Source organism: Rhineura floridana, chromosome 3 (assembly GCF_030035675.1).
Source record: "Rhineura floridana isolate rRhiFlo1 chromosome 3, rRhiFlo1.hap2, whole genome shotgun sequence".
Lineage (NCBI taxonomy): Eukaryota > Metazoa > Chordata > Lepidosauria > Squamata > Rhineuridae > Rhineura > Rhineura floridana.
In genome coordinates, this window is record NC_084482.1 from 13758428 (window position 1) to 13785363 (window position 26936).

The 26936-nt window shown below is 45.6% G+C and overlaps 1 protein-coding gene across 7 annotated transcripts in view; it reads left to right on the forward strand.

Annotated features, from left to right (window-relative positions):
• HDAC7 (histone deacetylase 7) overlaps positions 1-26936 on the forward strand; it is a 225268-nt gene that overhangs the window by 137711 nt on the left and 60621 nt on the right. For 4 of the 7 annotated variants that reach the window (XM_061614534.1, XM_061614536.1, XM_061614533.1 and 1 more), the window contains 2 exons: positions 21906-22102; positions 24214-24304. In XM_061614534.1, coding sequence (XP_061470518.1) covers positions 21906-22102; positions 24214-24304 — 288 coding nt within the window. Of the gene's footprint in view, positions 1-14028; positions 14151-14878; positions 14963-15590; positions 15702-21905; positions 22103-24213; positions 24305-26936 lie in introns of those variants that run through there. The other 3 variants (XM_061614540.1, XM_061614538.1, XM_061614539.1) reach the window with 3 other exon arrangements.

Consider the following 26936-nt stretch of genomic DNA (forward strand, 5'->3'; position numbering starts at 1 on the left):
AGGGACTGAACCTGGTACCCCTTCCATGCAAAACAGCTGCTTTACCACTGAGTTATGACATCCTGCAGTCCACTCATGCTGCAGTTGTGTCATCATGCAAGCGTGGAATGCCTGCCTCTCTTGCAGAGGAAAGGAGGGCAACTGACCTTCGCTGATTGTTTCTGAAGACCATTTGCCGAAAGCCTCAGGAGGGGAGAGTGTTCTTGCACTCGGGTCCTGCTTACGGGCTTCCCCCAGGCACCTGGTTGGCCACTGTGAGAACAGGATGCTGGACTAGATGGGCCACTGGGCTGATCCAGCAGGCTCTTCTTATGTTCTTAGGATTGCAGCATCTGTGTCAAAGCCCCAACTGATTTGGTATTCGGTGGAGCCTTTGGCAGGGCTAGCTCAATTTGTTTTGCTGCCCTTGGTGAAAATTCATTTTTCTACCTCCTGTGGCCCCAGAACTAATTGTTGTTGCATTTCATTTTTAAAGATTTTTGATCAATTTGGTTTAAAAAAAAAATCCCAGCTTTCCTGTCCAACGACACACAAAAGTGACTTACAGAAGAACAATAAAATAATTAAAGTAGTTGCACACAATTGTCATAGGGTGATATTGAATATTAATTATGCTTAGAGCACACCCATTGAAATCAACGTCCTTATGTTCTGAGTATGACTTAGCTGGATATCACTCATAAAAAGCACAGCATTTAAAAAAAGCAACATATAAAACCAGATCTAAATCAGCAGGTTAAAAGACAATCACAGCATAGCAAAAGGTGGAGGGAGACTCTCAGAAACGAAAGGCATGCTTTAAAAAAAAATTTCTGTGAGCATTTAAATGCTAAAGGAGAAGGGGGCCTGATGGATCTCCAAGGAGGTGATATTTCATAGTGTCAGTGCCACAACTGAAAAGGCCCTGTAATGCATGTCTGCCCCTCTGATCTCTCATAGGGGTGGGACCACAAACCAAATCAAAATGCCCATCTTAATATGCAGGCAGGCAGGCTCATGACAGTCAGTGGCCCCTGGGATTCTCCTTCAGCTTCTTTTCCATACAACTGAATGGAGTCAAAAGAATGGACTGCAAATGGGAAAACCTCTGTGTGTGTGCGCGTGCACACGTACGCACACACACACACATTCTTTATTCGTTCTGTTCTTTGCAGACCTGAGGGACAAGGAAGGTATTGTATTCCCTTCTATTGTATTCCCTTCTCCTTCTCCACAGCCCCCTTCCCCTGCTCCATATAAAGACCCACGGGGAGATTGGCTGCAATTGGAAGGGCACAATTGCTGCTGCTCCTTGCACACTCAACAGTCCCAAGAATCTGGTGTAGGGAGGATTGGGCTCTCCTTTTTTTAGGAATGTTCCAGTTAGCCTGGAGGCTCTCCAGTTCTGCCACCCCAGGGAACCATCTGTATTGCTGGTTGGGTTAGGCCAGCTGTTGCCTCTGGTTTGCATTTGAAAACTGTGCTCTTGCAAATCTCAGTTAAGGACTGGTCTGAAGTCGGTGCTTGTCCCTTTAACTCCTGTCTTTCTGATGCAAGGCTGCATACACACCATACATTTTAAAGTGCATGTCTTCCACCAAAGAATCCTGGGAACAGTTCCCAGCAGCCTTAATAAGTACAGTCCCCAGGATTCTTTGCGGGGAATCGATCTGTGGTGTGTATGCAGCCCAACAGAAAGAGGAAGGGAGTGGGGAAGCTAGGGCCCCACAGACACTGCTGGACTCCCAACACCCATCAGCCTCAGACACCAGTATGGCCAGTGATCAGGGATGATGGGAGCTGTAGTCCAACAACACCTGGAGATCCACAGGTTCCCCACCCCTGAATTACGAGGTATGCTGCAACTCAGAAGTTGCAGACATTGTAGAGAGAACCTTGTCTTAGGCCTTCTTGGGACATAACTCCATCACTGGGATAACAGTCCATCATCAGAATACTTAAGGTCTGGAGGAACAATTGTTTTGTTCCAGTATTCTGTTCTTCTTGCTTAGCAATGTTTTCCTGTGAGTTCTTGCTCATCTGCCTTGGCTAAGAAAGGCCAGCCCTTCTCTGTCCTCTGGTTTCTCAACAGATTTCTTCCCCTGCAAAAGAGACTTCTGTTTTCACAGCACTTCAAAATGTTTGTGGGTGGCAGAGCTGAGTTTACTGTATCACTGTGAGGTGATCATGGGTGGTGTGTAAGTGCATGTTTTTTTCCATGAAAAGTTTTCTCCCAGCATTCTGCAATCTCCTTGCCTGCCTAAGCTTCCTGATCTGGGAACGCAAAAACCCACGGAAGGAGTTATCCTACATCATCTGTCTTTGATTAAAGCTCAGTTGAAGTGTGGGAGACTTGCAACCAAATGCCTGAGATCAACGTGCTGATTGTTTTTGTTTTTAAAGGAAGTTCTTCCTTTTACCTTACAAAAAAATTAAGTCCCGCACGGATTTTTTTAAAAGTAGAAAATCTTTAATTTAAAGTAACAGCTCTCAGGCACAAAATAGGCAAGACTCCCCACCTTCCTGTGCAGGAAAGCCCAGCTAAGGGTATCATGGGGCTTTTCAGGAAAGAAGAGCATTCAGGAAGGCTGCAGAGTGCAGCCCATCGGAGAGATGATTTGCAGAACAAAAGAAACGGCACTCTCACTCAAACACTCCTTGTCCACCTTGAAAGTAAGGTGAATACAAGAAAAACCTGCATCCCACACATAAGAATTTCACCGAAATGTTCACTCCCCTTTGGTAAATTTTGTGTGTAATTTCTTTTCTCATTAGTTGGTGAAGAATGGTTGTAAAAACACAGAGTAAATTTTTGGTACAGCAGTGGTTGTGAGATCTCGCTTTGAGAGAGCCTAGTTTTCAGGGCTAATATCTCTCTCTTCCACCTCCTCTCTTAACCCATCCATGTGGGCATCTGCTTTAAATCCAGATGTGAGGATGATGCTCTATGTAGTGCAGGTCATTCATATGTAGGTGTTTGGCACAGCAAGAATCCCAGGTTCTGCATGATTCACGATATGGAGATATGGGAAGGTATCTTAACGCAGAATCAGACCATTGGTTCATTTGACTCAGTATTGCTTACATTGACTGCCAGCAGCAATGCAGGTTTTCAGACGGGTATTTCCCAGCCCTAGCTGGGAGATTGAACTTGGGACCTTTTGTATGCTCTACCACTGAGCCTTTGGCCCTAATTAGCCTTTATACTGACGCCTTCTGATAGCTGAAGCATACTTTATTTCTGAATTAAAATGTCATCTTTACAGCTGAAAAAGTTAACTTATAGAATGCTTGAGAGTGAGAGTGATCCATCCCCAGGAGAGCCTGTCCCCCTGCATTTTCTGCATGTCAGTGATCTGGGCATGCTTCTTTCTTGGAAGAAGGTAAGCCCAAAGCAGTAACACAGAGATGCAACAGGCAACCTTTCAACTAGAGTAAATATTTCTGCTTTATATCAGCATTGAGTATAGGTGAATGACAATGCAGAGGCAAGGCAGAATTACCTACCACAATGGAGGCTAGTGGGAAAGAGGCAAAGCAACCAGAACAGTGCATCATGAGGAGATGCAGCAAGTAGCATCTTATCTGAGTGGCTGGTTTGGGCACACAGAAACAATGATTCCCTCCCCCCTTCATGGTCCATTATTATTTATTGCTTGCATATTTTGTCTTCCTGCCAAGAACTTCAGATAGATATGCCTCTCCCTTTTTCTTCTTCACATCAACCCTCTGAGGTACCTAGGCTGCAGTCACTCCTGTGTTGAGCAGAGGGTTGGACTCGATGGCCTTATAGGCCCCTTCCAACTCTGCTATTCAATTATTCTATACTGGTCCCCATATAAAGAATAACTGGCCTACCATCTTCCTCTCCATAAAGAGAGCAATTTTCAAAATTCAGAGCTCCACGCATTGCAAACCCACCCACCCCAATCTCTAAGCCAGGGATAATTTTATTGTTTGCCACATCCTGGTAAGTGAGCCTTGCAAAAGGCCTTTTGAGAAGCTAAAGCCTTGAGTCAAGCAGTGTCTGGAGTAATCCCCATTGACTTCAACACTTGGCCTGTGCAGCAGGCAAAGTATGTGAATTGCAACCTCAGCAAAATAGAGGTGTGTGTGTGTGAATTCATTACTTTGAAGATTGGGGGGCGGGAGGAAAAAATAAAATTCTCATAGTTTGGCAAGCCAAGAATGCCCCAGGCAGAAGCCACAGTGGTTGGTGGAGATGTAGCAACAGCAGCTTTGGGGCAAAAAAGATTCCACTCTCTGCCTTGCTCTTGCACCTCCAAGTTGCAGCCCTTCCACCAAACTTCACTGCTTCTGTTCTGCAAGGTGCAGAAAAGTGACCAGGCACAAGGATGATCAGTCTGGGACCTGAAGCCAGGTGATGGACCCATTATGGAATGTTTAGGGCTTGTTTTGCTTTGTTTTCTGGCATGATTAAGCAAGACCCTTCAATCAGGAAGAATGCAAGACCCACCGGCAAGTTTTCACGTTACACAGTTTTCATGTTCAAGCAGCAAGCCTTTAAGGTGGCATCTTTTGTTGGATCAACTATGGTCACTGTGTGGAGAAACTTTGTCAGTTTGCAGAAATCCTCCCTGACTGAGAGTTCTGTGCAAACTGAAAACCTGCATGCCGCTTTAGATGACACTTAATACTGCCCCCCCACGTACTGTTACCTATTTTGTTTTTTAAAAAATTATAAAATAAATATCAAGAAAAGTATGAACTCTGTTGTGCATGAGTGATGTGACAAAGTTGCTGCCAAAAGCTATTTTCTAGTTGTTGATGGTCTGCTGTGCATCAGCAGCCTATACAGCGACAGATGTTGCATGAGGGCATCCTTCCCACCTCACCGCCCCATGTTATGTGATGCAAGGAAGTGATTTTTACCTAGCAGCTCAGCAACTCATTAACTGGGCACCCAGGACGTACGTATTTTTGAGAACTCCCTTCTTGTTTCAGATACAAGGCCTCCCCTCCCCACAGTCCCTCCCTCCCCGTACAGCTGGTTGGGAAACAGCTGAGTAGCAGTAGAGCGGGGCCTGCCCTTTTGAGAACTGCCACTCAGAGGTGCTCCAGGTGCCACAGCTCCTGACCAAGGCTACTTCCTTTGCCCCCTCCCCTTGCTGCGCTTATGTCACTCCAGCGCCAGCTTCTCTCGCTTTTTCCCAGGGGAACGAGTGGTTCCATTGGGAAAGACGAGAGAAACTGGCTCAAATCACCCCGATGCAAGATGAAGGCCGAAGGAAGATTCTGAGGAGGGAACAATGAGCAATGGGTTGCCTTAAAAAAAACCTGAGAAAAAATGGTAGGAGGCTGGTGGGCCAGTTCAAAGGGCTTTGTAGGTCAGTTCTGGCCCATGGGCCACCATTTCCCTGCCCCTGTTGTATTCCATTGCAATCTCCATTGTTACTTGAGAGGCTTATTTATTTATGCCGGCGTTGTCGTTATTGCATTTATATCTCCCCTTTCCTTCAAAAAGCTCAAGACAAAATATACAGCTTTCCCCTCTCAGTATTTCCCTCACAATAACCCTTTGAGGTATGTTTGGTTGAGAGTTGGTGACTGGCCAAAGGACACCCAGTGAGCTTCATGGACAAATGGGGATTTGAACCCTGGTCTCCCAGGTCCTAGTCCAATGCTCTTAACCACTACGCCACACTTCAGGTGGTGCCTTCTGTCCTTCGGGCACACAGCAACGTATTATTGGGGGTCGCTCCCTTTCTTTGCAACTCCCTGGCTTAATTCTGCAACAATTATGAGACCTTTGTGTGTGTCTGTGTGTGTGTGTGTGTCTTTCGTGAGTTGCAGACTATCAGGAAGTTATTTTGCAAGTTGATTGTTGGTTTAAGTTGTGCTTTGCCTACTGATTAAATTAAATGTTGAGTTCCAGTGGAAGGGTGGGCTAAAAAAATCAAAATGTAAATATTCCTACACCAACAGGAGAGATTGCATTTTCTGTTTGGCATTCCTTATTCTCTGCAGCTGACATGTTGACAGCTGTCCATGCAAACAGTTCCCAAACAGGACTGTAACCAGTTCCTCTAAGGAAAGCTCATGTTACGTTTTTGAGAAATGCTGGTGTACACATTATAGCTGCCCTGTGGAGGCCCTTTTACGAAAATAAGAGAAAGTTAGGACATTCATCTAGAGAGGGATATTCAAGGTCTAAAACAAATGCTCAGCAGTGGGGAGAGGAAACAGGACCATGTGAGACTACAGAGAAGGACCTTCAGAAAGCAAAGGCAAAGATTTCAAAACAATCCGATTAATGCAGCCATCCCCAACCCAAGCATTGTCCCACACCTTCCATTGCATTTCTCCATCACTTTCCTTATCTCAAAAAATACGGTCTTTTAAGCAAGCAGGTTTATTGTGCAAGACCTCCCAATCAACTATAATTGTTCAGCCTGAATTTGCCGGCATATAATTGGATCCGACCCAAAAATAGGGGCAGTCTGAGAGGTTTACTGATGAGTAGACTGTAGCTAATTTGGACAAGAGCAGCATGGGCATAAGGTCCAATGGACCGCCACTCTTGCTTGCCTGTCTGTCACTGCAGTGTTGCCAGATTAAGACACAAAGGGGTTGGGTGGGTGCATTTGTGTTGTAGTGTACACTATTTATGTACTTTAAATATTTATTTATTTTAACTATTTAGCTGTCTCCCATATTGTCTTAACAGTTAGGATTCCTGGTTTTCACCCAAGCGGCTTGGGTTCAACTCACAGTATGGGAAAGTTGGATTTTGGGGTGAGCTATAATTCAGTAGTAGAGCATCTCCTTTCCCTGTAAAAGGTGCCAGGTTCAATCCTCAGCATCTCTGGGTAGGGCTGGGAGTGTCCCCTGTCTGAAACTCTGGAGAGCGGCTACCCGGCAATGTGGAGAATGCTGAACTCAATACTGAGCTCAATGAATCGTGGTGCGACTCGATATAAGATGGTTTGTGTGTTCCTGTGCCTGACAAGTGGCATCCAAGGTGGCCGGCAATGGCCCCATTTGCATGTAATGATAAGCCATAGTCAGAATCAAACCATAGCTTACTGTGAACAAGTAGCATATTGGCACACGCTGCATAATCATGCTTGCATCACTCCTCCCTTTGCCTAGTTGAGAAAAATAAAATGGGGGTGGCTGGCTCAGTGTTACGTGTGAACCAGGGCTCATTGTAGCTTGTTTCTCTCCAAAGAAACCATGGCTGGGAAAGCAAGAACAAAGCTTGGCCTCTGCTCTTGGTTTGTTTGGAGACAAACAAACCACAGGTGCTCGCCCACATGTAATGCTAAGGTAGCTGTTCCGTGGTTTGTTTCTTGGCTAGGCAAAGCAAGAAGCAACCTGAGTGTGATTGACAGCATGCATCAGCATGCTCCTTGCTCATAGTAAACTGTAGTTTGTTTCAGAATATGACTTATCGTTACATGTGAACCGGGTCAATATATGGACATTAATACATAATAAACGCAAGACTGGAGGGTATTTCATGCTAACACTACTCAGAGTAGACCCACTGAAGTTAAAGGACATAACTTACTTAGGTTCATTAATTACAGTGGGTCTACTCTGAGAAGGGCTTAGTTGAACACAACCCTGTGTGTACAGTAGGGCCCCACTCATACGGCAGGTTACGTTCCAGACCCCCGCTGTAAAGTGAAAATGGCTGTAAAGCAGAACTCATTGAATAGAATGGCACGCAATGCCGGAAAACCGCCGGAAAAGCGGAACAAGCGCCATATGAGTGGGGCTTTAGTCTAATTGCGTCTAATTGAGACTGCTGTATTAGCGAAGTGCTGTAAAGCGGGGCCCTACTGTATGTGTTTTTAAAATCAAGTGGTAACTTCAGAAGGCTTGGGGTAGGGTGGACAATGATTATGGAAAATGTTCCTCTTCACGCCTTAGATTAAGGATGGGGAGCCTGGGTGCCCTCCAGATGTTGGTGGATTACAATTCCCATCATCCCTGATCTGTGGCCATGTTAGCTGGGGCTGATGGGAGTCCATCAGCATCTGGAGGGCTCACAGGTTCCTCACCTCTGTCTTAGAAGTTGCAGTTGGCACAATGCTGTTCTCCCATGTATGCTGCCTTGCAGCCATAGCCAGATAACACCAAGTGTTTTGGTTCCTGGGGATGGGGCAGCTCTTCACCAAAGGAACTGGCAGTTTCCAGCTCCTGGCTCTTCCTGTTGGCAAGAGGACCTGATGAAGGCTCTGTTGGGGGAGTGGGTGGGATGATGATGGTGGGAAGTGTTCTTTCCACAGGCCTTAAATATTGACTGCTTAGGGTGGCACATTGAACAGACTTTGGACTTGTGGTACATTGACCAAAAAGGTTGGCCACTGGTGGGGTCCGGTTCAGTAACAGAAGGCAGGCATAGAAGCCAAGTCAAAGGGCAGTACAGCGGGATCTGTGGCTGTGCCAAAATGCCATGATTCCAACATAGAATGAGGAACAGTGAGTATTATGTGCACTGCCTTGAAATCCTTTTTGGACCAGTAAACTAAGTCAACTGATTTGTAGCTATTGAGCATTCCTGTTTGGATTATACATTGGTCAAAAGAGAGAGAGAGAGAGATGAGATACCAGCGGTGGTAGAATCATGGTGTTTTCACAACTGAACACATCTCTGATTTTGGCTTCAAGGGCTGCTGCAAAGGGAATCTACGCAGAGATGTGGAACGTGTAGCCCTTCAGATGTTATTGAACTCCAACTCCCATCAGCCCCATCCAGCATGGCCAGAGGCCAAGGATGATAGGTGTCAAACAACATTCAGAGGTCTACCGACTCCCCACCCATGCTTTAACACATGTTCACCCATTGCCCTTGTTGCCACAATTAACAGTGTGGCATCCCATGTCCTCTGCCTCCATATTTTAGGGTTGTGTTTTGTCATCTGGTGTGGTTCCTGTCAAGAGTGGTGCACCTTTACAAAGGTGATCCTGAAGAAATGACCTGATAAAATCCTCTAGAGTACAAAGCCCCTTTGCATTTGTCTTCTGCTCCTCCTCTACTCCTTCTCCAATTTACTTTATTATTATTTCATTTATTCATTCACATGTTCATTTTGAAATTTGTATTCTGCCACATTGCACAAAAGTGCTCTTAGGGCAGGTAAAGACAGTGTTTTTTTAAAAAAAAAACACTAAAGAATTATCCACAAAACCCCACAATAAAACATAATTGTGTTTTTAATTTATTTAATCTTAAAACATTAAGAACAAAGTCTGATCAGCATAACACAACAGGAAAGAGCCATAATTAAAATCCTATCCTTGCTACTACAACACAAGTACAAATGCAAGCCGGAATAAAAAGGATTTTGCCTTTGCCTTAAAAACAGGGAGTGAGCTATCCAATCAACAATCTCGAGGTAGGGAGGATATTTTATAAGGAGGGGGGCCCTACTGAAAATAGGCATGCTTGAGGAATTAAATATTTGCAAATTTCAGTGTTTCTGGCCCTGGGCTCCTACTGGGAGGAAGGGCAGGATATAAATCTAATAAATAAATAAATAAAATAATAAATAAACCCAAGGTCGGGAGTCAAAGCAGAGCCTCCTTCAAAGTACCTAATGGACTAGGTGAGTTGGTTTCTTATAGGAGGACAGGCTCCCTTATGTACACTGGATGAAGGCTTTTTAGGGGTTTAGAGGAGTAGCCAATGTGGTGCCCTCCAGAAGTTGCTGGAATCCAACTCCCATCATCCTTAACCACTGGCCATGCTGGCTGGGGTTGATAGGAGTTGGAGTGCAGAGCATCTGGAGGTTGCTGTGTTGCCTATTCCTGGTGTAAAATGTGAGATGGGTATTGGAGGCACTGCTGTACAGTGGCTCCAATCCTATCTCCAAAGTCATTTTCAGAGGATAGCATTGGGTGATTGTCTTTCAGCCCCCTGGCAGTTGTGCTGTGGGGTGCCACAGGGTACCATCTTGTCCCCCATGCTGTTTAACATCTATATGAAGCCCTTGGGAGCAGTCATCAGGAGATTTGGGGCGAGGTGTCAGCAGTATGCTGACAATACCCAGCTCTATTTCTCTGTAATATCTGAATCGGGAGAGGCCATGCAAACCCTGGACCGCTGCCTGGACTTGGTAATGGGCTGGATGAGGGCCAATAAATTGAGTCTGAATCCTAGCAAGACAGAGGTGCTGTGGGTTGGTGGTTCCCGAGTTCAGATAATTGGTCAGTTGCCTGCTTTGGATGGGGTCAAACTCCTCTGAAAGAGCAGGTCCATAGTCTGGGGGTGCTCCTGGATCCATCTTTGTCACTAGAGGCCCAGGTGACCTCAGTAGCTAGGAGTGCCTTTTACCAGCTGTGGCCATTTCTGGACAAGGATAGCCTGACCACTGTTGTCCACACACTGGTAACCTCGAGGCTGGATTACTGTAATGCACTCTATGTGGGGCTGCCCTTGAGGTTGGTCCAGAAGCTGCAGCTGGTGCAAAATGTGGCGGCGAGACTGCTCACTGGGGTAGGGCCTCCTGCAGATACCACCTTATCAGGAGGTCCATTCTGCACAACATAGGAAGCGGACCTTTAGTGTAGTGGCACCTACCCTTTGGAATTCCCTCCCCTTAAATATGAGGCAGGCACCATCTCTGTTAACTTTTCAGCGCCTACTGAAGATCTTCCTCTTTCAACAAGTCTCTTAAGTAGAGACCTTATCCCAGTCTGTGTCTGTTAGAATTGCTTTTTAATATGTTTTTAAACCTTTTCTTAAAAAAAAGTTTTTAACCTTTGAAAGCTTTTTTTAAAAAAAGTTTTTAAATATGTTTTGTTTTAACGTATTTTAAGGTCAGTTTTTTTGTTGTTTTGAAGTGTTTTTAGTGTTTTTGTTTGCCACCCTGGGCTCCTGCTGGGAGGAAGAATTGTGCCTTGAAGTGAGTTGGGAGCCACTCCAGCTGTTATGCTCTCTGCTCTTATCGTTTCATGATTTCTGTTTTGGTGTTCTGTTATTCCTGTGTATGTATATAGTTAGATAGATATTATAAGCTGCTTTATCTATCTCTGATTTAAAAAACAGGATATTTGTGAGTGTGTGTGTGCATGCATGTAGCCACTCCTGCTGAGAAGCAGACTGCCACCTTTTGAACTAGCTTAAGTTTCTAAACAGTTTTGAAAGGTAGCCCGTGTTACCTAGACGTGTGACCAGTAATGGTCCAACCTGGAGGTTACCAATGTGGCCAAGTCACCATATTCTAGGTCTGGTTGCCAACTGGTATGCCAACATAAATTGGTAAAAAGGCGCTCCTGCCATCTGGTGCCCCTGATTCCAAGAGCAATGCCAGTTCCAAAAATGGAAATGGACTGCCTTCAAGTCGATCTCGACTTATGGTGACCCTATGAAGAGGGTTTTCATGGTAAGTGGTATTCAGAGGTGGTTTTACCATTGCCTTCCTCCGAGGCTGAGAGGCAGTGACTGGCCCAAGGTCACCCAGTGAGCTTCATGGCTGTGTGGGGATTTGAACCCTGGTCTCCCAGGTCGTAGTCCAGCACTCTAACCACTACACCACACTGGCTCTCGAGGCACCCCTAAACTGTGCAACTGGTCTTTGAGAGGGAGACTTGCCAACGCCCAGGTCAGGCAGACTTCTCACTGTTAATCTCCACGTTAATCTCTCTTTTTCTAGACTGAGCTTCACTTTTGTTATCCCTCAGCCACTATGCTAAACACCTGGTTCCACCTGCTTTTCCTGAAAAGAAGCAATAGAGCTAACTGTCATCAGTATTCTGATGACACTCCATGTTAGGTATCCAGGTGGTCTCTAGTTGTGTCATATTGATGCTTGTTTTTAAATGGTGAGGATGGGCAAGACTGAATGCTGTGGAACCCCTTAGGACCAAGTCATATGTGGCAGAGCAGCAGTTTCCCCAGCATCACCTTCTGGGCTTGTTGGAATCCACAGGGAAGAGTGAAGCCACTGCAAAATGGAAAAGGCCATAGGTCAGTGATAGAATATCTGCCTTGTATGAGAAAGTCCCAGGTTCAGTCTCCAGGAAGGGCTGGGAGTGCCCCCTGCCTGAAGAAAGTTGCTCCTCCCTGGAGAGTTGCTGCCAGTCAGTGTAGACAGTACTGAGCTAGATGGACTAAGAGTCTGACTCTGTATAAGGCAGCTTCCTACGATATCCAAGTAATGGCTGTCCCAGCCACAACTCCCAATCTAGCCAGAGAGCCCAGAAGGTTACTATGATCTGTGGCATCAAAAGTAGCCGAAGGTTCTCGGGAAATGAATGGGGTCACGTTCTTTCTGTCTGTCTTCCTGTGTAAAGTCATCCACCGGGGTAACCGAGGCAGTTTCAGTACCAAAACTGGGCCTGAAGCCAGACTGATAAGAATCTAAACAATCTGTTTCATTCAGACATGTCTGGAGCTGTACTTGCCAGTAGGAGAGAGTTGGATCACCTTGCCCAGTAATTATTCAGGTCCAGGGAGCCCAGTAATGGCTTTGAAAAAATAACAACAACAAAGGCCTCATCAATTCCTCCTTAAATTCTGCCATAAAAAGAGGCACTGCTAATCCTGGATCAACCCAACCCACCTATCCCAGTTAGCAAAGACCAGGCAGGATGAACCTGGGTTGGACTCACGAGGGGTTGCCTGGAACATTTCAAGATATCTGCTCACATTTGTTGAGAAACTCATTCAAGCAAATGCAACAAGCGGAAGCCATTAATGAACTCCTTTTGCACTCTACCTAAGGTTCAAAACATACTGATGCACCCCCTTCCTCCCCACCTTTACTGTAAACAGGGATGAGCACATGGTGGTCATGTATAGGCCTCCATGTATACCTTTAAATCGTGCCTGCATATAACATTTGGCAAGGGTAACGTAGCAGCAGAGCACCCAGTCTTCCTCTTTCTCTGTTTGCTGTCTTTGTGCGGTTTTACCAATGGCTTACTGAAGTGAAGTGTCTAATCCTGCCCTGCTCAGCAAAATGACCTCCCAAGCTGAAGGTAGCCCACTAGCTACATATTATGGCCCAACAGATGCTTGATAACACCCCACCCTCTTTTGAAGATCCCATGCAGGCAGCATTCACGAGGGGAAGCTTGGCATGGCATGGGGGCAATGTGTGTCCAGTGAGCAGTTCTCACCTGCTAACATTTGCAGATCAACCTGCTGTTAAGGCACAGGAGCAGTGTGGTATAGAATGGCTCGTAATTTCCCTGCCCAGCCTGAAGCCGAGCCTGCCTCGTTTAGGTCATAATCCCTGCCCACTTGTTCTCCACTGGCAGATCACCTTACATCTCTGGCCCCAGGATGCTGGCTTTTCCTCCAATCTTGCCAGTTAAACGGTTGGAGTAGGCTGACAAGTAGGAATATATTTTTGGGTGCAGTTAAAATCATCTGGCCTCCCTGCCAAACGTTAGGTAGGCTAAGCTATAAGGAAACTGAATTAGAGATCTTTGCTGGCATCTTTCCCCTTTCAATAAAGGATAATGCCTTTGATCCTTTGCATTAAAACTTAGCCAACAAGATTTTTTCTTTTCTTTTTGGTTCCCTGCAAGTGCTGTTGCCAACTGACCAGAAAAAATAGCTTCACTTGTTCCTGTATCTTTAACAGAAGTTTGACATAGAGATAACAGCAGGTGGATATTTTCACAGATAAGCATTATCACCTTCTAATGCATGCAGATAGAGCTGCTGTTAAAGGTACAAGAACATGTGCCAGGAGAAGAAGGAGGAAAAGTGGCAACCCTACATACAAGGAATTGTCATGAGCCTCATGTAGGGCTAGAGCATCCTTCACCAACCTGGTGCCCTCCAGATGTTTTGGATTGCAACTCTAATCTGCCCCAGCAAAATTCGGTCATGCTAGAGGGCCAGGATGGCAAAGGCTAGACTAGAGTACAGACCAGGCATATCGCAGAAAGGTGATGTAGGACAGGGTGCTTCCAGACTGTTGCTGGTTTTGGATGGGATTCAATCACATGCCAGCAAGTTCAAGTTGCTGGAACTACATCTCCCATCATCCCTGGCCAGTAGCCCCGCTGGCTTAGGGGCTAATGGGAACTGGAGTCCAGCAACCACTGGAAGGCTGCAGGTTCCCCACCCCTGATCTAACACTACCTAGAATCACTGAGTGGAGGGGAAATCAGGATCACATCTCTTGTCTCCTGACCTCCATATGTGGTTCACCTTTGTGTGCTGTGCCTACCGCTGTGTAGAGGTAGGAATGGTTGCAGGCCTATTCAGTTGCATATACTTTTTTTTTTAAGATGAGCCTGTCATTTGAACAGTTATTCTGTATTTTATGGTATTTATGATTTTTGCACTTGTTGTTGTACACCATCCTGATATATTATATGAGGGGCGGTCTGTAAATATTTTAAAATAAATAAATGCCAATTCCCCCCTCCACAGTTAGGTACTCCAGAATCTCTGAAAACGTCTTGTAGTTTGGGGTGGGGAACAACCTGCAGCTGTTTATAATCCTGCCTATCATACAACGTTTAATGGCACAGAAGCCCTGCTTTTTTGGGGGGGGGGAGAGTTGGCAACCATTCAGGATATTTGAGAAGGATGTCCAAGCAAAATCAGAAAATGTGGACTCTTACCTGGGGATAAACTCTGCCCCAACTTTCTATCTTGCACTCATTAGACCTGCAATTCAAGGGTGGCAAGAAGTTCCTGGCAGATCTGAGCCTGTTGCTCAGGTCACTTACTGTCTTGGGTGAAGTGTGGCATAGGTGGATACAAAGTGATTGGTAAGGACAATGTGCTGTAAAAGGATCAAGATTTATACAGTCTGAAGAGAAACCAGAGTATACATCTTTCACCTTTTAAAGCACAATATTACTTATCAATCTCTTTGTTTCCACCTGTGCAGAGGGATTGAGTGTTAAACCACTCGGGGAATTGCAGCTGTGTGAAGGAGGTCTCGTAACAACTCACAGCTCCTTAACAAGCTACCCTTCCCAGGATTCTTTGGGGGAAGCCCTGACTGAAGTGGTATAATAATACTTTAAATGTATGGTGCAGGTGTGTATGTGTTTTAATTGTATTTCGTTATTGAATACTGCTTTGGAAGAGCTTCCTGTGAAAGGCAACTTATGAATAAATAAATGCTCAGGGGTAGGATTGTGGTGTACACATGGTCCTAGTCCAACCCGTTTGATTTCTTTTCTTTTATCTTCTAGATTTATAAGCCGCTTTTCAAGTAAACAAATAAATTCCAAGGCAATGTACAAAAAGTGATAATAAAATCAATTAAGACCTTTATCAATGTTCAAAGTACAAACCAGAAGACCAGGATGATAGCAAGCAAACAAAAAAGCAATGAGAAAGCAGGAAGATCATTTCAGTTTAGGCAGCCAGTGTTGTTGAACTGAACCAACCCACCACCATGGTGATGGCTGGGGCTGGGTGGCAGTCCTTGATGTGAGTGTAAGATCGTATATCGGCCATTGAGTGGATGCACGTGTGCATAGAGCAAGGGATGCATTCTCTCACACACTCGCATACACACACACACGTTCTTGCGTTGGATCTGCCTCACTCCATCCAGCCTGGAGTGAACTTCCAGCCCAACCAGTTTGGGAGATCCACCCCTGCTTATGCAACTAGCCGTTAATTGGACATAGGTGCTTGTTTTGCGTTTGATCTTTGTTCTGCTTCCCTTGGCACCGGTGCCGCATCCTCCCTGCGCTGATGTAATCAGCCTACAGTCGGAACCCATTGCATCCTCCAGGGGAAGCACTGTCTCCCTTCCCTTCCCAAGGTACTTGGCTGTTCTCTCCCCGATCAAGCTAGCGAGTCAAGGCCAGGCTATAAGCAGGAACCTCCCTTGCGCTGTTTCTTGCCAAGACTTTGGGCTTGGCATTTTTGACAGCTGCTATACCACAACCCCATAGGGTGGATGCCAGGCTTTCTTTCTTGTGCAGAGAAGCATGCAGCTTTCTCCACTGGGCACTTGGAGCTGCATGGAAGGAAATCAGCTAAATGCAGATAATGATTTCAGGGGGGCAGGTAGTCCGCTCGGGGAAAAGCAGTTGATGCTTTGTAGCTTGGCAAGATTGATCTTCTGAAGTGCTCTCTCTGGGTTTCCCCCTTCTTTTCTTGAAGGGGAGAAGCTGTGTTCGCACCCACCCACCTTTTCCATCAACCTTGCCACATGACAGTAGGTGGAAGGCCTGTTGTTCTGACAGGTGGGGGGTGTACAGAACAGCCTTCGCCAACCTGGTGTCCTCCAGATTGACGGAGGCTGGCACAGAAGAAGGATCTGTATATTGAGGGTTGCACTGGAAGAAAAGGACTGGCATTGTATATTCTTTGCAGGTCTAGTCAGGCCGGCGGAGGGGGGCCTTGCTGTCTCGCACCCCCCTCTGAGTTAGCCAAGTGGGATGAAAACCTTTTAGAGTGCAAAAGAGTGCACCCTTGACCACCATTTGGGTGGGGAGCTCATCTGGCTTTCGGTCTCTAGCAAGCCCAAAGTGTGGCGTGAAGGTCAAAGTTGTGCCCATTGAACTTTGCTCCACAAAACAGAAAGGGAGCCTTTTGAGAGCAGAGCCATTCTGGATTTCTTAGTGTGATGTTGGAGAACAGGTTGGGAACCTGCCATCGTTGCTGAGGGCTGCGTTCCCTCGGGTAATCTGTCATGGTGTGGTGGTGGTGCATCCCAATGGGCAAAGCCAGCAGTGGGCCGGGGCTAGAGGTAGATGGAGCTAGAGCAAAAAGTGGGTTGGGCCGATCAAAAATAGGTGGAGCATCCCCCGTTTCTCTCTCCCTCTTCTTTTTCCTCATATCTTCCCCCCCACCGACCTTCTTGCAATCCACATGAAATTGGCGTGAGGGCTGCAGGTTGCCCACCCTTGCATTATAGCGTAGCAGAACCCCAAGCACTGGCTCTTACATCTGGGTCCACCCCACGGATTATAGCCTCTTGCACTGTGAGAAGCAGAGCCAAGGAGAACTCTTAGATATCCGCATTGGTCATTTAAGACAGCCCCACAGTGGTGGCAGGGGGAATCCTCTTGCTACCAAAAGATGTTGTGGTACAATTATATTGGGATTTTTTTTTCTTTAAATAGGATTAGATTGGGGGGGGGAGGTCCAGATGCTGCTGGACTCCCAGCTCCCATCAGCCTCACCCAGCATGGCCAATGATCATGGATGATGGGAGCTGTGCTCCAACAACATCTGAAAGACAACAGGTTCCCTGTTCTTGGATTAGACAAATTCATGAAGGACAAACTTATCAAAGGCTCTTTGGTCATAACAGCTAAAACAGAACCTCCATGTTCAGAGGCAGTATACCTCTGAATTCCAGGTATTGGGGACAAAAGGACAGGGGGAGGACTGTTGCTGTCATACCTGGATTGTGCTCTTCAAGGGGCATCTGGCAGCGACTGGAAACAAAAGGCCAATATGTCAGGCTTCTGTCACGCAGAATACACATGCAGCCCTTAAGCTAAAAGGGGGGGAGCCTAATATTTTTGCTGCTATTGCTGTTCACAAATGGCATGATGTCCCCCACAGAGAAAACGGACACTAGAGAAGGAAAAATGGACTTCCAGGAACCTGTCTTGCTTCCAGATTATGTATACCTGGCTGCCAGGCCCAGGCCCGGGGCAGCAGCTGTTGTTGGGAGAATCTGCAGGAGGGCGATAATACCTCATTAAACCACCCACGCCAACATCCAGCTCAGCAAAACAGAACCACATACATGATGAAAGAAGCCGTCTGTGTAACAATCACTGGGAAAGATCAGACGATGAAGGAGGATAGATGTTTGTGTTACTGTGCTCCAGGGATGTGCTTTTCTTCATTCCCCAAAATGTTGGCTTTTAAACTTTGCCATGGGGTGAGGCCGGGCCAATTTATACATTCACAAAGTTTTTCCTGGACAGTGTTGTTTCAGGCAGAGGGCTTGAATGCACCTTACTGGAAAAAAAAGCTCTTTGCACATAGAAAACCATGTGGAGGACTGGGTTGCACTCTCAGGAAAAGCTTTGCTTTATGACTTCAGACTGCAAGTGGGAGTGCCCTTTTTGAATATTAGCAGCATCTAACTGCATGCAAGTAGAAAACGAGCAGATCAAGGGCAAAGTGCCCAAACAAGCCATTTTTGGTTGTGCTAGTTATCTACTTGTAGAGAGTTTTTAAAAACGCTTGTATATGAGCATTTTACAAATAGGACACAGGCACACAGGGCAGTTTGCTGTGGTACAGTTCATTGTTCCATTTCAGGACTCTGCTGCTTAATTCCCACCCCTATCTTCCAACACATGTGCAAAGGAATATTCCTTTTTGTTTCAGATTAATTACTATGATTGCTGGGAGTGGAACTAGAACCCATACAATGACCTGAGACAGATCACTAGCGCTGTAATCGTATTCATGTCTACTCAGAAGTAAGCCTCACTGAATTCAGTGGCGCTTACTCTCAGTTTAGTCATGCTAAACTTTTTAAGGTGTTCGCACTCTAGAAACCCTGCAAGGTTTTGATCCTGCCCCGCTTGGTGTGCTGGCCATGATGGAAATCCTGCGGCAACCTTCCTCAGCCGTGTTTTTATTGATGGCTTTAGAAAACATCCTACTGGGCTCAACAGGTATCGGGGTGGCAGCAGAAGCCACTAGTAGCAACTGGCAGAGGGCACCATTAATCTGTGAATGTCAGCAGGGCCTGGATAATGAGACCCTGGCAGATGATTAAGAGTAAATAAACCAGCAAACCAAGAGGCAGTGTGGGCCGAGCCGAATTCAGACCGTGTTGAAATAATGAGCAAACTTGACCTTCCCCAGTGGCTTGACCCTAGGACGCTGGCCTAGGTTGGCCTTTTGAAGGGGAGGGCACCTTTGGTGCTGCAAGCTGTTGAAGGGAATCCTTCTTTTCCCACCACCCGGATCTTGGTCCAGTGTGCTTTGTGGTTGTATCTGAAGTTGCCTTTTGGCCTCATTTAGGTCAGTTAAATACATGCATTTTGGGAGTGACCGGTACAGACAGAAAAGAATGCCTATTTTTGGCTACCTTTCATTCACTTTTCTACTCCTTTTCCCGAGCCTACTTATGCCGTTGGCCTGGCACACTGAGGCAGGTTGGAATCACTTAACAAAGACAACAGCCTCAAGCCAGCCTTGCTTCTTGGGCAGGGCAGGGCCGGGGTTGCTCTGGCTTCCCTCCCAATGGTGCCCTTTCCCTTGCGTCTCTTATTTTGATCTGATGGAGGTGGCTGGGGCGTGTGCGTATGTTTTCATATTGGCTGTTTTCCCAAGGATCAGTTTAGCACCAAAAAAAAGTCAGATCGTATCAGATGCTACAAAAGCAAGTGATTCCCTTGCTGTCAGAGTGGTTTTGGTGGGCTTGTTCGTAAGTGTCTGGAGGGAGAGGATGCCATTAGTGGTTTTCCTATTCAGGGGTGGAATCTGAAGCTGGCTTCCTTAGGGCACTGGTTGATAGCTGGTTGGGAGTTTATGTAAGGAAGCCCAGTTTAACCAGGGCTATGTATACATCTCTTTATTGCCACACACAATCCACATATTGTGCCAAAGTGACCCAGATTCTGCCCCTAGAAAATACCCAGTTGTGCAAAAACAAATATAATATGCAAATGATTGGGAAGAGGCGAGAAATTATGCATATCACTCAATCCTACTTATCCACCTGCTGAATTTGAAGATTGTAACAGTCAAGGTGCAAAACACTTCCTGGCATACCTCCACATCTATAAGGGCTAGATTTTTAAAATCTGACTGTTTCTGCCCCAGATAGTGCTTACTGTGCTGCATGATACACTCAAATGTGCATAAAAGACACTTGTCTCTAAATACAGCCAACTACCACAGTCCAAAAAAGATTAAAATCAATGAGACTGATCTCATGACTAAGCTGTCTCATTGATTTTCTTGGGACTGGAGCACAAGTGGTTTTCCATGGATCATGGCCACCCTGTTTGGTGATTCTGCTCGTGTGGATTTTGTATGGAAACAGATTTACAGCATAGATTCTTCTGTTGCTTGGAGTTAGGTGGAGATGGGGGAAATAGTGAACAATAATTCTAGTCCTTATGACTGCTGGATTGATTTCTAGGTGCTTTCAAGCTGGCTGGCATTTGTATCTGGGAAACGTAAAAAGCAACCTCTGCAATGGGATCTGGTCTTGCCGACACCAAAGATTCTGTTGTGGCCAGGGGGGTGACTTGCTCTTCCTTCCAGGCTTCTAGTCATGCTTTCTTGCCCACCTGCATCTCCTGTCTGTCAGTTCTGCATATCATTGCCCTACCACCACACTTCTCTTCCGCAGCACATACAAACCTGCCTGTTTATTGGGATCATCAGCTGAGGCCGTGCTTTGGGTGCCACCACCTTTTGAAGTTAAGTGGGTGCTCCTGAGGAAATGACTTTCTCTGTGACACTGCCCTGATTATGTACTAGAATAAACCCTACCACCATCCCCATGAGACTTTCATGTGGCACTTATGGCACTCACACCATGTGAATACCATTTTGTTCCAAAGGGCTTCTGGAGAATAATAATGTGGTCTTTCTGGCATTGGCCACCTACCTGTTTTGCTGGTGGTGTGTTTATTGCTAGAGTGTTTCAAGCAGAGGCTGGGCATCCATCTGTTGGAGATGTTCTAGCTCTGGATGTCCTTCACCAAGCAGGGGGTAGGACTTGCTTAGGGATGGGGAACCTTCTGGGTGTGTGTGAGGGCCACATTTCCCCAGTGGAAAGCTGTCAGGGGCTTCTTTTCAGTAGTGGACTGGGCCAAACCCACAGACACACCCAATCAGACATACAAAACTTTTTCATATGGAAACAAAGACATATATTTCATTCCTATTAAGTCCACTGAAGTTTCTCCTTCCATTTTCTCCATATACTTTTTCTTTACAAAGTATGCAATGAAAGCTCTTCAGCACCCTTTTTACGTCCTGATAGTGTAAAAGGCAAAAATAACAGAGTAATCCCAGCAGAAGAATGTAAATAATATCACTGCGCAGCTGAACTACAAGCCCTGCCTTACAGCTATTCAGGGTTCAAAATGCAACTGCATCCCTTAAATGCACGCAGTTACAAAATATCTGGACGTTTTTTGCATAGTGACAAGGAATGTAAATCTCTCTCTTTTTGCTGAGGCCTTTCCACCTCTGCTTTGACCATCTTGCAACAGATCTTCTTGCAGAGGAGGGAGCGGCACACTTTGCACAACCAAAGTCCTTATCCTTCTAGCTGCTCTCTGGTGAACAGCTGATGGGAGGGAAGGGACCCCAAGGCCCATGCAAGCAAGGATCCTCTGCTCTAATGTGTGAGTGTGATTGTTATTTGGCATCTGTTTTCTTTTGGATTGTAAGCCACCTTGAACACTTTGTAGTGGAAAAGCGGGGTATAAATATTTTAAACACACAAGATGTTCTCCAGAAGTTGTAGAACTACAGTTCCCATCATTCCTGATTATTGGCTATGTTGGCTGGGGCTGATGGGACTTGTAATCCAACAACATCTGGGAGGGCGAACACTGTGTCAGAGGAGCCTAGTCCAGAATGCACACAAAACATTCTCATTGAAAGTAATGGTTGGTAGCTGTGAGCCAGTTGTCTTTCAGGGGTGATAGCTCAACATTACTGATCTTTTCAGTGAGAAAGCTTTGCTAGACTTCTTAAGAATTCCATAATTCCTTGGAACACAGATTGCAAGCAACTGCTGCGAAACAGCATTCTTCAATCTTGGGGCCCCAGACGTTGTTAGCGTACAACTTCCATCGTCCCTGGCTATTAGCTAAGCTGGCTGGAGATGATGGGAGTTGTAGTCCCATGTCTGAAGGGCACCAGGATGGGGAAAGCTGATTTAAAGCATACAGCCTGGGTTGGTGGAAAGAGCTGGCTGAGAAAAAGCTGAAAGTGGGACACTGGACAAAGCCTAAGAGAATTTATGATGGGCCAAGAATGGACACGTACTAACCAGTATTCCCTTGTATTTCTGCAGCGGCCGTGAACCTCTGCGTCTCCTTGCGGGTCCCCCAGACTATCCCCATGGACCTGCGGATTGGACAGCGTCTCGCCAAACCTGGCCCCGACACTGCCTTGCTGGCCCTGAAGCAGACGCAACAGCTGCAACACCAGCTGTTCCTGGCTAGTTTGCACCAACAACAAGTTGAACAACTCACACACCAGCACCTGCGGGTTAGTTTATGATGGCTGCAGCCACACGTAACAAGTTTTATTACACTTTGTCAGGGTTGGACTAGGGAAGTAGGTGCCACATACATAACAATCCCACAGAGCAGCCAGTCTCTGGTCAGCTTTGCCTTGATTTCCTCCCGGTTTCTTTCCAAAGACTTCTTGGCAATGAACCTGCCGTGGAATCGGCATGTATGCAAGCGTTCAAGAGCGACTTGGAACCTGTTGGAGTGATTGGTCTTTATAGAATGAATAACTGTCTCCACACCAACTTGAACGGTTTATTCAGGAGCTGAAAACTCATGGGAAAAGAGCCAGTGTTGTGTAATGGCTAGAGTGTCAGACTAGGATCTGGACCTAATCTACACCACAGGGTTGTTGTGAGGATAAAATGGAGAGAGGGAGATCCATGTACACCACCTTGAGCGGCTTTGAAGAAAGGTGGGATAGTAATGTAAAAATGAAAAAATAACATTGGGATTCTTGGCTTGCCTCTTCTTTGCCATTATATTCTTAGGTACTATAGAGCTTGAATATAGAGCCGTGGGAATCAGGAATCACCTGTTTACTCACTGTTACATCAGGACAGCGGTTTGGGAGGTGGGAATGGAGGCAGAGTCAACTACAGGACCTTCAAGCTAGAAACCTCTGGGTAGAACCCTCCTAATAAAAGGACTCAGGTGATCAGGAGGAGCTGATTACCTTTCATTTCCTCCTGGAGCCCCTTTCAGATGTCACCCCTGGAGTCTGGAGGCCACAACAGCATATGCTCCTCTGGCGCTACGGCAGCATCACTGGAAGATCTAGCTCCAACTGTGAGGAAGAGTCCCATGCCGTATGTCCTTCCATTGCCAGTGATACCCCTCTCAAAAGATGGATCAGTGCCAGCACAGGAGGGAACCATGGTGTAGTCTCCCCCTATGCAGCCACAAACTTCCCACATTAATGAGCAGCGCATGAAAGAGCTGCAGTGCTAAAGGAGGCTCTGTCGAAGCCCCAGGAGCCGCTGCTGCTCTTCAGTCCTATCAAGAGACCCAGGGAAGCCTGCTAGTTCTTTATCCTGCCTCTTCTGCTCGCTTTGTTTTACAGATAGGAAATGCAATTTCCCCAGGTGATGTATGTTCAGAGCAATGCTTATACCATCTTACATCTGTAATTGGATGCTTCCCGTCACGCGGTTGTTGTCTGTGAACGCTCCCACCTAGATGATATGGGATGGTATAGAATGTGGGCAAACAGCACAGCTTCTGTGAGGAAAATGGAGTGCCAGGTGGGAGAAGACAGACAGGCTAAGGACAGGAAGAGGAAGAGATTAAAAAAACACACAGAGAAAGTTGAGTTGTAGGCCTAATGGTGTAGCAGAATGAAAAGAGAGGGGAAACAGTGTTGGAAGGGGTAGTGAAATGGGAAGGAATCTGAAGGGACTATGAGACTAGTACTCAGCAGCAGAGCATATGTTTTGCATGCAGAACGTCCCAGGACCGATCCCTGGCAGAAGGAAATCAGCTAGAAGGAGATTCCAAAGAGCTGGTGCCAGTCACATCAGACAGTACTGGGTTAGATGGGCAAATTGTCCAATCTGGTATAAGTCAGCCTCCTGTGTTGGGCCCGGCTCCTGAAAGCGAGCCTGAATGGTAGAGGGTAGGCGTTGGGAAGCATCATGCCCCTTTTGAACCCTGGAGTGTTTTGAGTCACGGCTGATGGAAGAGATCATGGTCACAGCTGGGGACCATATTGCCTCCTCAGCAGTCTCCAGGGGTGGGTGTGCCAGTGATCCCTGTGCTGGGAACTGGGGTGTCTCAGCCTCAGGAGTCAGACTCCAGGCAGGCATGCAACATCTCGTTCCTGGTTGAAGAAGTTTTTGACTCATCGGAACATATGAAGCTGCCTTATAGCTAGTCAAAATGTTAGTCTGTCTTTCTAAGTATAGCCTACACTGACTGGCAGCATCACTCCAGGGTTTCAAGTAGGGGACCAGCCCTACCTAGTGATGCAGGGGATTGAATGTGGGACCTTCTGCATGCAGAACAGATGCTCTTCCACTGAGCCACAACCCTTCCCATAGACTCCATCCTTGGTATGTTCATTCATTCTCTGTTTTTCGCTGTTCCCAGGTGCCGATGGAGCCACCGCCTCAAGATTCCATACCTGGGAAGCAGGAACAGGAGCTGCGGCTGCTCTTGAATAAAGACAAAAGCAAGCGCAGTAAGAGCTGCTCATTTTCTCTGTCCCCCTTTGTGTGCAGCTGGAGTACCAGGAATTGCTTCCCGGCTGTTCCATAATCTTATATCATCTGCTCTTGACTTTCCCCTTCCTCTCTTCCAAAATGAGAACTACTTTACAATGCAATCCTATACAAGTCTGCTGAAAAGTGAACCCCATTCAATTCAATCAGATTTTAATTCCCTAATACATGTGTATAGGATTGTAGGTTTAGAGATGTAAACATTGTGGATTTATTACAGGCACAAGGGGGAAAGGGTTTAAATCTATGTATAAAAAAAATCTCCCTGGTCTTGAGATGCATTTGCAATATTTGATTATAGGTACCAAACTTGCTTATCTTCTTAGGAATGTTACATAGAGATGCTGTGAATATCTATGATTTTTTAAAAACAGATATGCCATGAAAAGTGCATATTTTCTGTTGTAGGTAAATATAGATAAGGCAGAAAGTTTGAAAATATTGTTATTGGATGTTTCTGTGAAAAAGGTTGTGCCTGGATGCATCAGATGAGTGACATAAATAATAATACAAAAGGGATATGTAGCCATGGTTGATATCTTCATTACTGCATAGAGAGATGTCTGATATGCTTCTGAATTACAATGCACAGTTAATTCAGTGGCGAATCATGATAAGCATAGGACGCACATCAATAATTTGAATCCACATCCTCCCCAAAAAACACCAAAACCATATTCACTTTTGCAGATAAGTGTCCTGAACGTGCAATGTAGGAAGGTGGAAATAAAATGGAAGTAAAAGGGGTTTTGAAGATCCTTAAAAAATATGTGATAGGTGTTATTTGTGATGATGACTAAACAGAAATTCAGTGTCTGGTGAAGCTATAAAGCAGGAGTAGGGAAGCTTTTTTGGCCCAGTGGGCCAGATCTTTAAAAATATGAAATTTTGTTAATAATGACTGTTAAAGTCCAAGTTTTAGAGACTTATGATACCTGACTTCCGTAACAGGATGTAGTTTAGTGGCAGAGCATCTGATTTGCATGCAGAAGTTCTCAGGTTCAACCCTTGGCATCTCCAGGTAGGTCTGGGAGAGACTCACTGTCTGAAGCCCTGGAGACCCACTTCCAGTCAGGGTAGACAGTACTGAGCCAGATGGGCCAACGGTCTGACTCAGTAGAAGACAACTTCCTAAATTGTCAGATTCCTGCCCCCCCCCCTTCAAAACCTCCAGGAGATAAGGTTTTTTTTAATGGAATGCCTAACACCTCCTGCTTTAACTTATTGCTGTAAGACAGTTTTCACTAAGTTGGGGGCCACTGAGCCCCTCAGTACCTTGGACATGAAAGTGTTTCCCCTCCCCCATTTACTTCAATTGGGATCTGTGACCCCAGTTCCCTTTTCATGAAACCCTTAAATGTGAACACACCCATTACCCGTGTACAAAGTGGAGAGGAGAGAGAGTTGAAATGCCACAAAACCCCTTGTTTAAAATGAGTGAATTCATGAAATACAAAGTAACACAGGTGGGTCAGTTGGTAGGAATTTTGGATCTTTTGTATAATCCTCGGGGGATTAGTTACGACTCCAAATGCAGAGGAGGGTTAAACCAGGAAATGGGAGAAAATGAAAAACAAGCAAACCGCCCTCCTTTTCCTCCAGTGCTGTTTTTCTCAGACCCTCCTATCTCTAATTCCATCTCTTCCTGTCCGTCTAGCATGCAGGAATCACGATAAGGCAGCCTGAACACTGCATCAGATGTGTGCCTTTGTTTTTGCTTTTTCAAAAAACATATGGATATCGTAACATAGCAAAAAAGTCCCACAAGCATTGAGAAACTTGCCTGCTTTGGCAATAGATGCCTGCAGTGCTGATATGAGGTAGATACAGCTTCCATCTTTGTTGTCCTGCTGCATCATCGCAAAACTTGTCTGGAAATGGGTATAGGTGAGTTGGTGCAGTTCAAACTGACCTGCTTGGAAGAGGGGTCAACATTTTCATTGCTTGCAACTAGGGATGGAGAGATCGGTCAGTTTTGGTTCACTCCATTTCTCATTTTCCCAGTCTTAAATTCGGTTCTGCAGCAGCTTGTATTTGTTTTGTTTTTTAAAAGTCCTCATGAAAATTCTTCAGCATTTTAATGTGGATTTCTCCTACCAAACACATATGTGTCTGCAGTGTTGACTAATGTACACATTTTTGCAAGAGATGTTTCCTAATATAATGCGTTTTTGCATGTTATTTTCACTAATATATTCATTTTTGTGCACATTTCCCCCTAATGAATGCATTTTTGTAAACATTGATTAGTTGGGGAACTGCACCACAAATTTTGGCTAAGTGGTTGGGAGTGACACATTTAGCATTCTATGCAGTTAGGGACTCAGTGTGCATAGGATTGCAAGCTAAATCTTTCTGATACACACTTACTGATTTTTTTAATCTCTTTTGGAACCCAAATTAAGCACCAAGAAAAGCCAGATTAAATAACCTGTATAAATTTATATAAATGAAGCAGATGTGCATATATCAACTTATTTTGCATACTTGTTTCTGCTAGTTATAGAAAGTACTAAAACTGTGCAGGGCACAGAAGCACCAACCACAGGTTGATTTGTTTCTTTTTTACCTTTAAAAAAAAAATCTTACTGT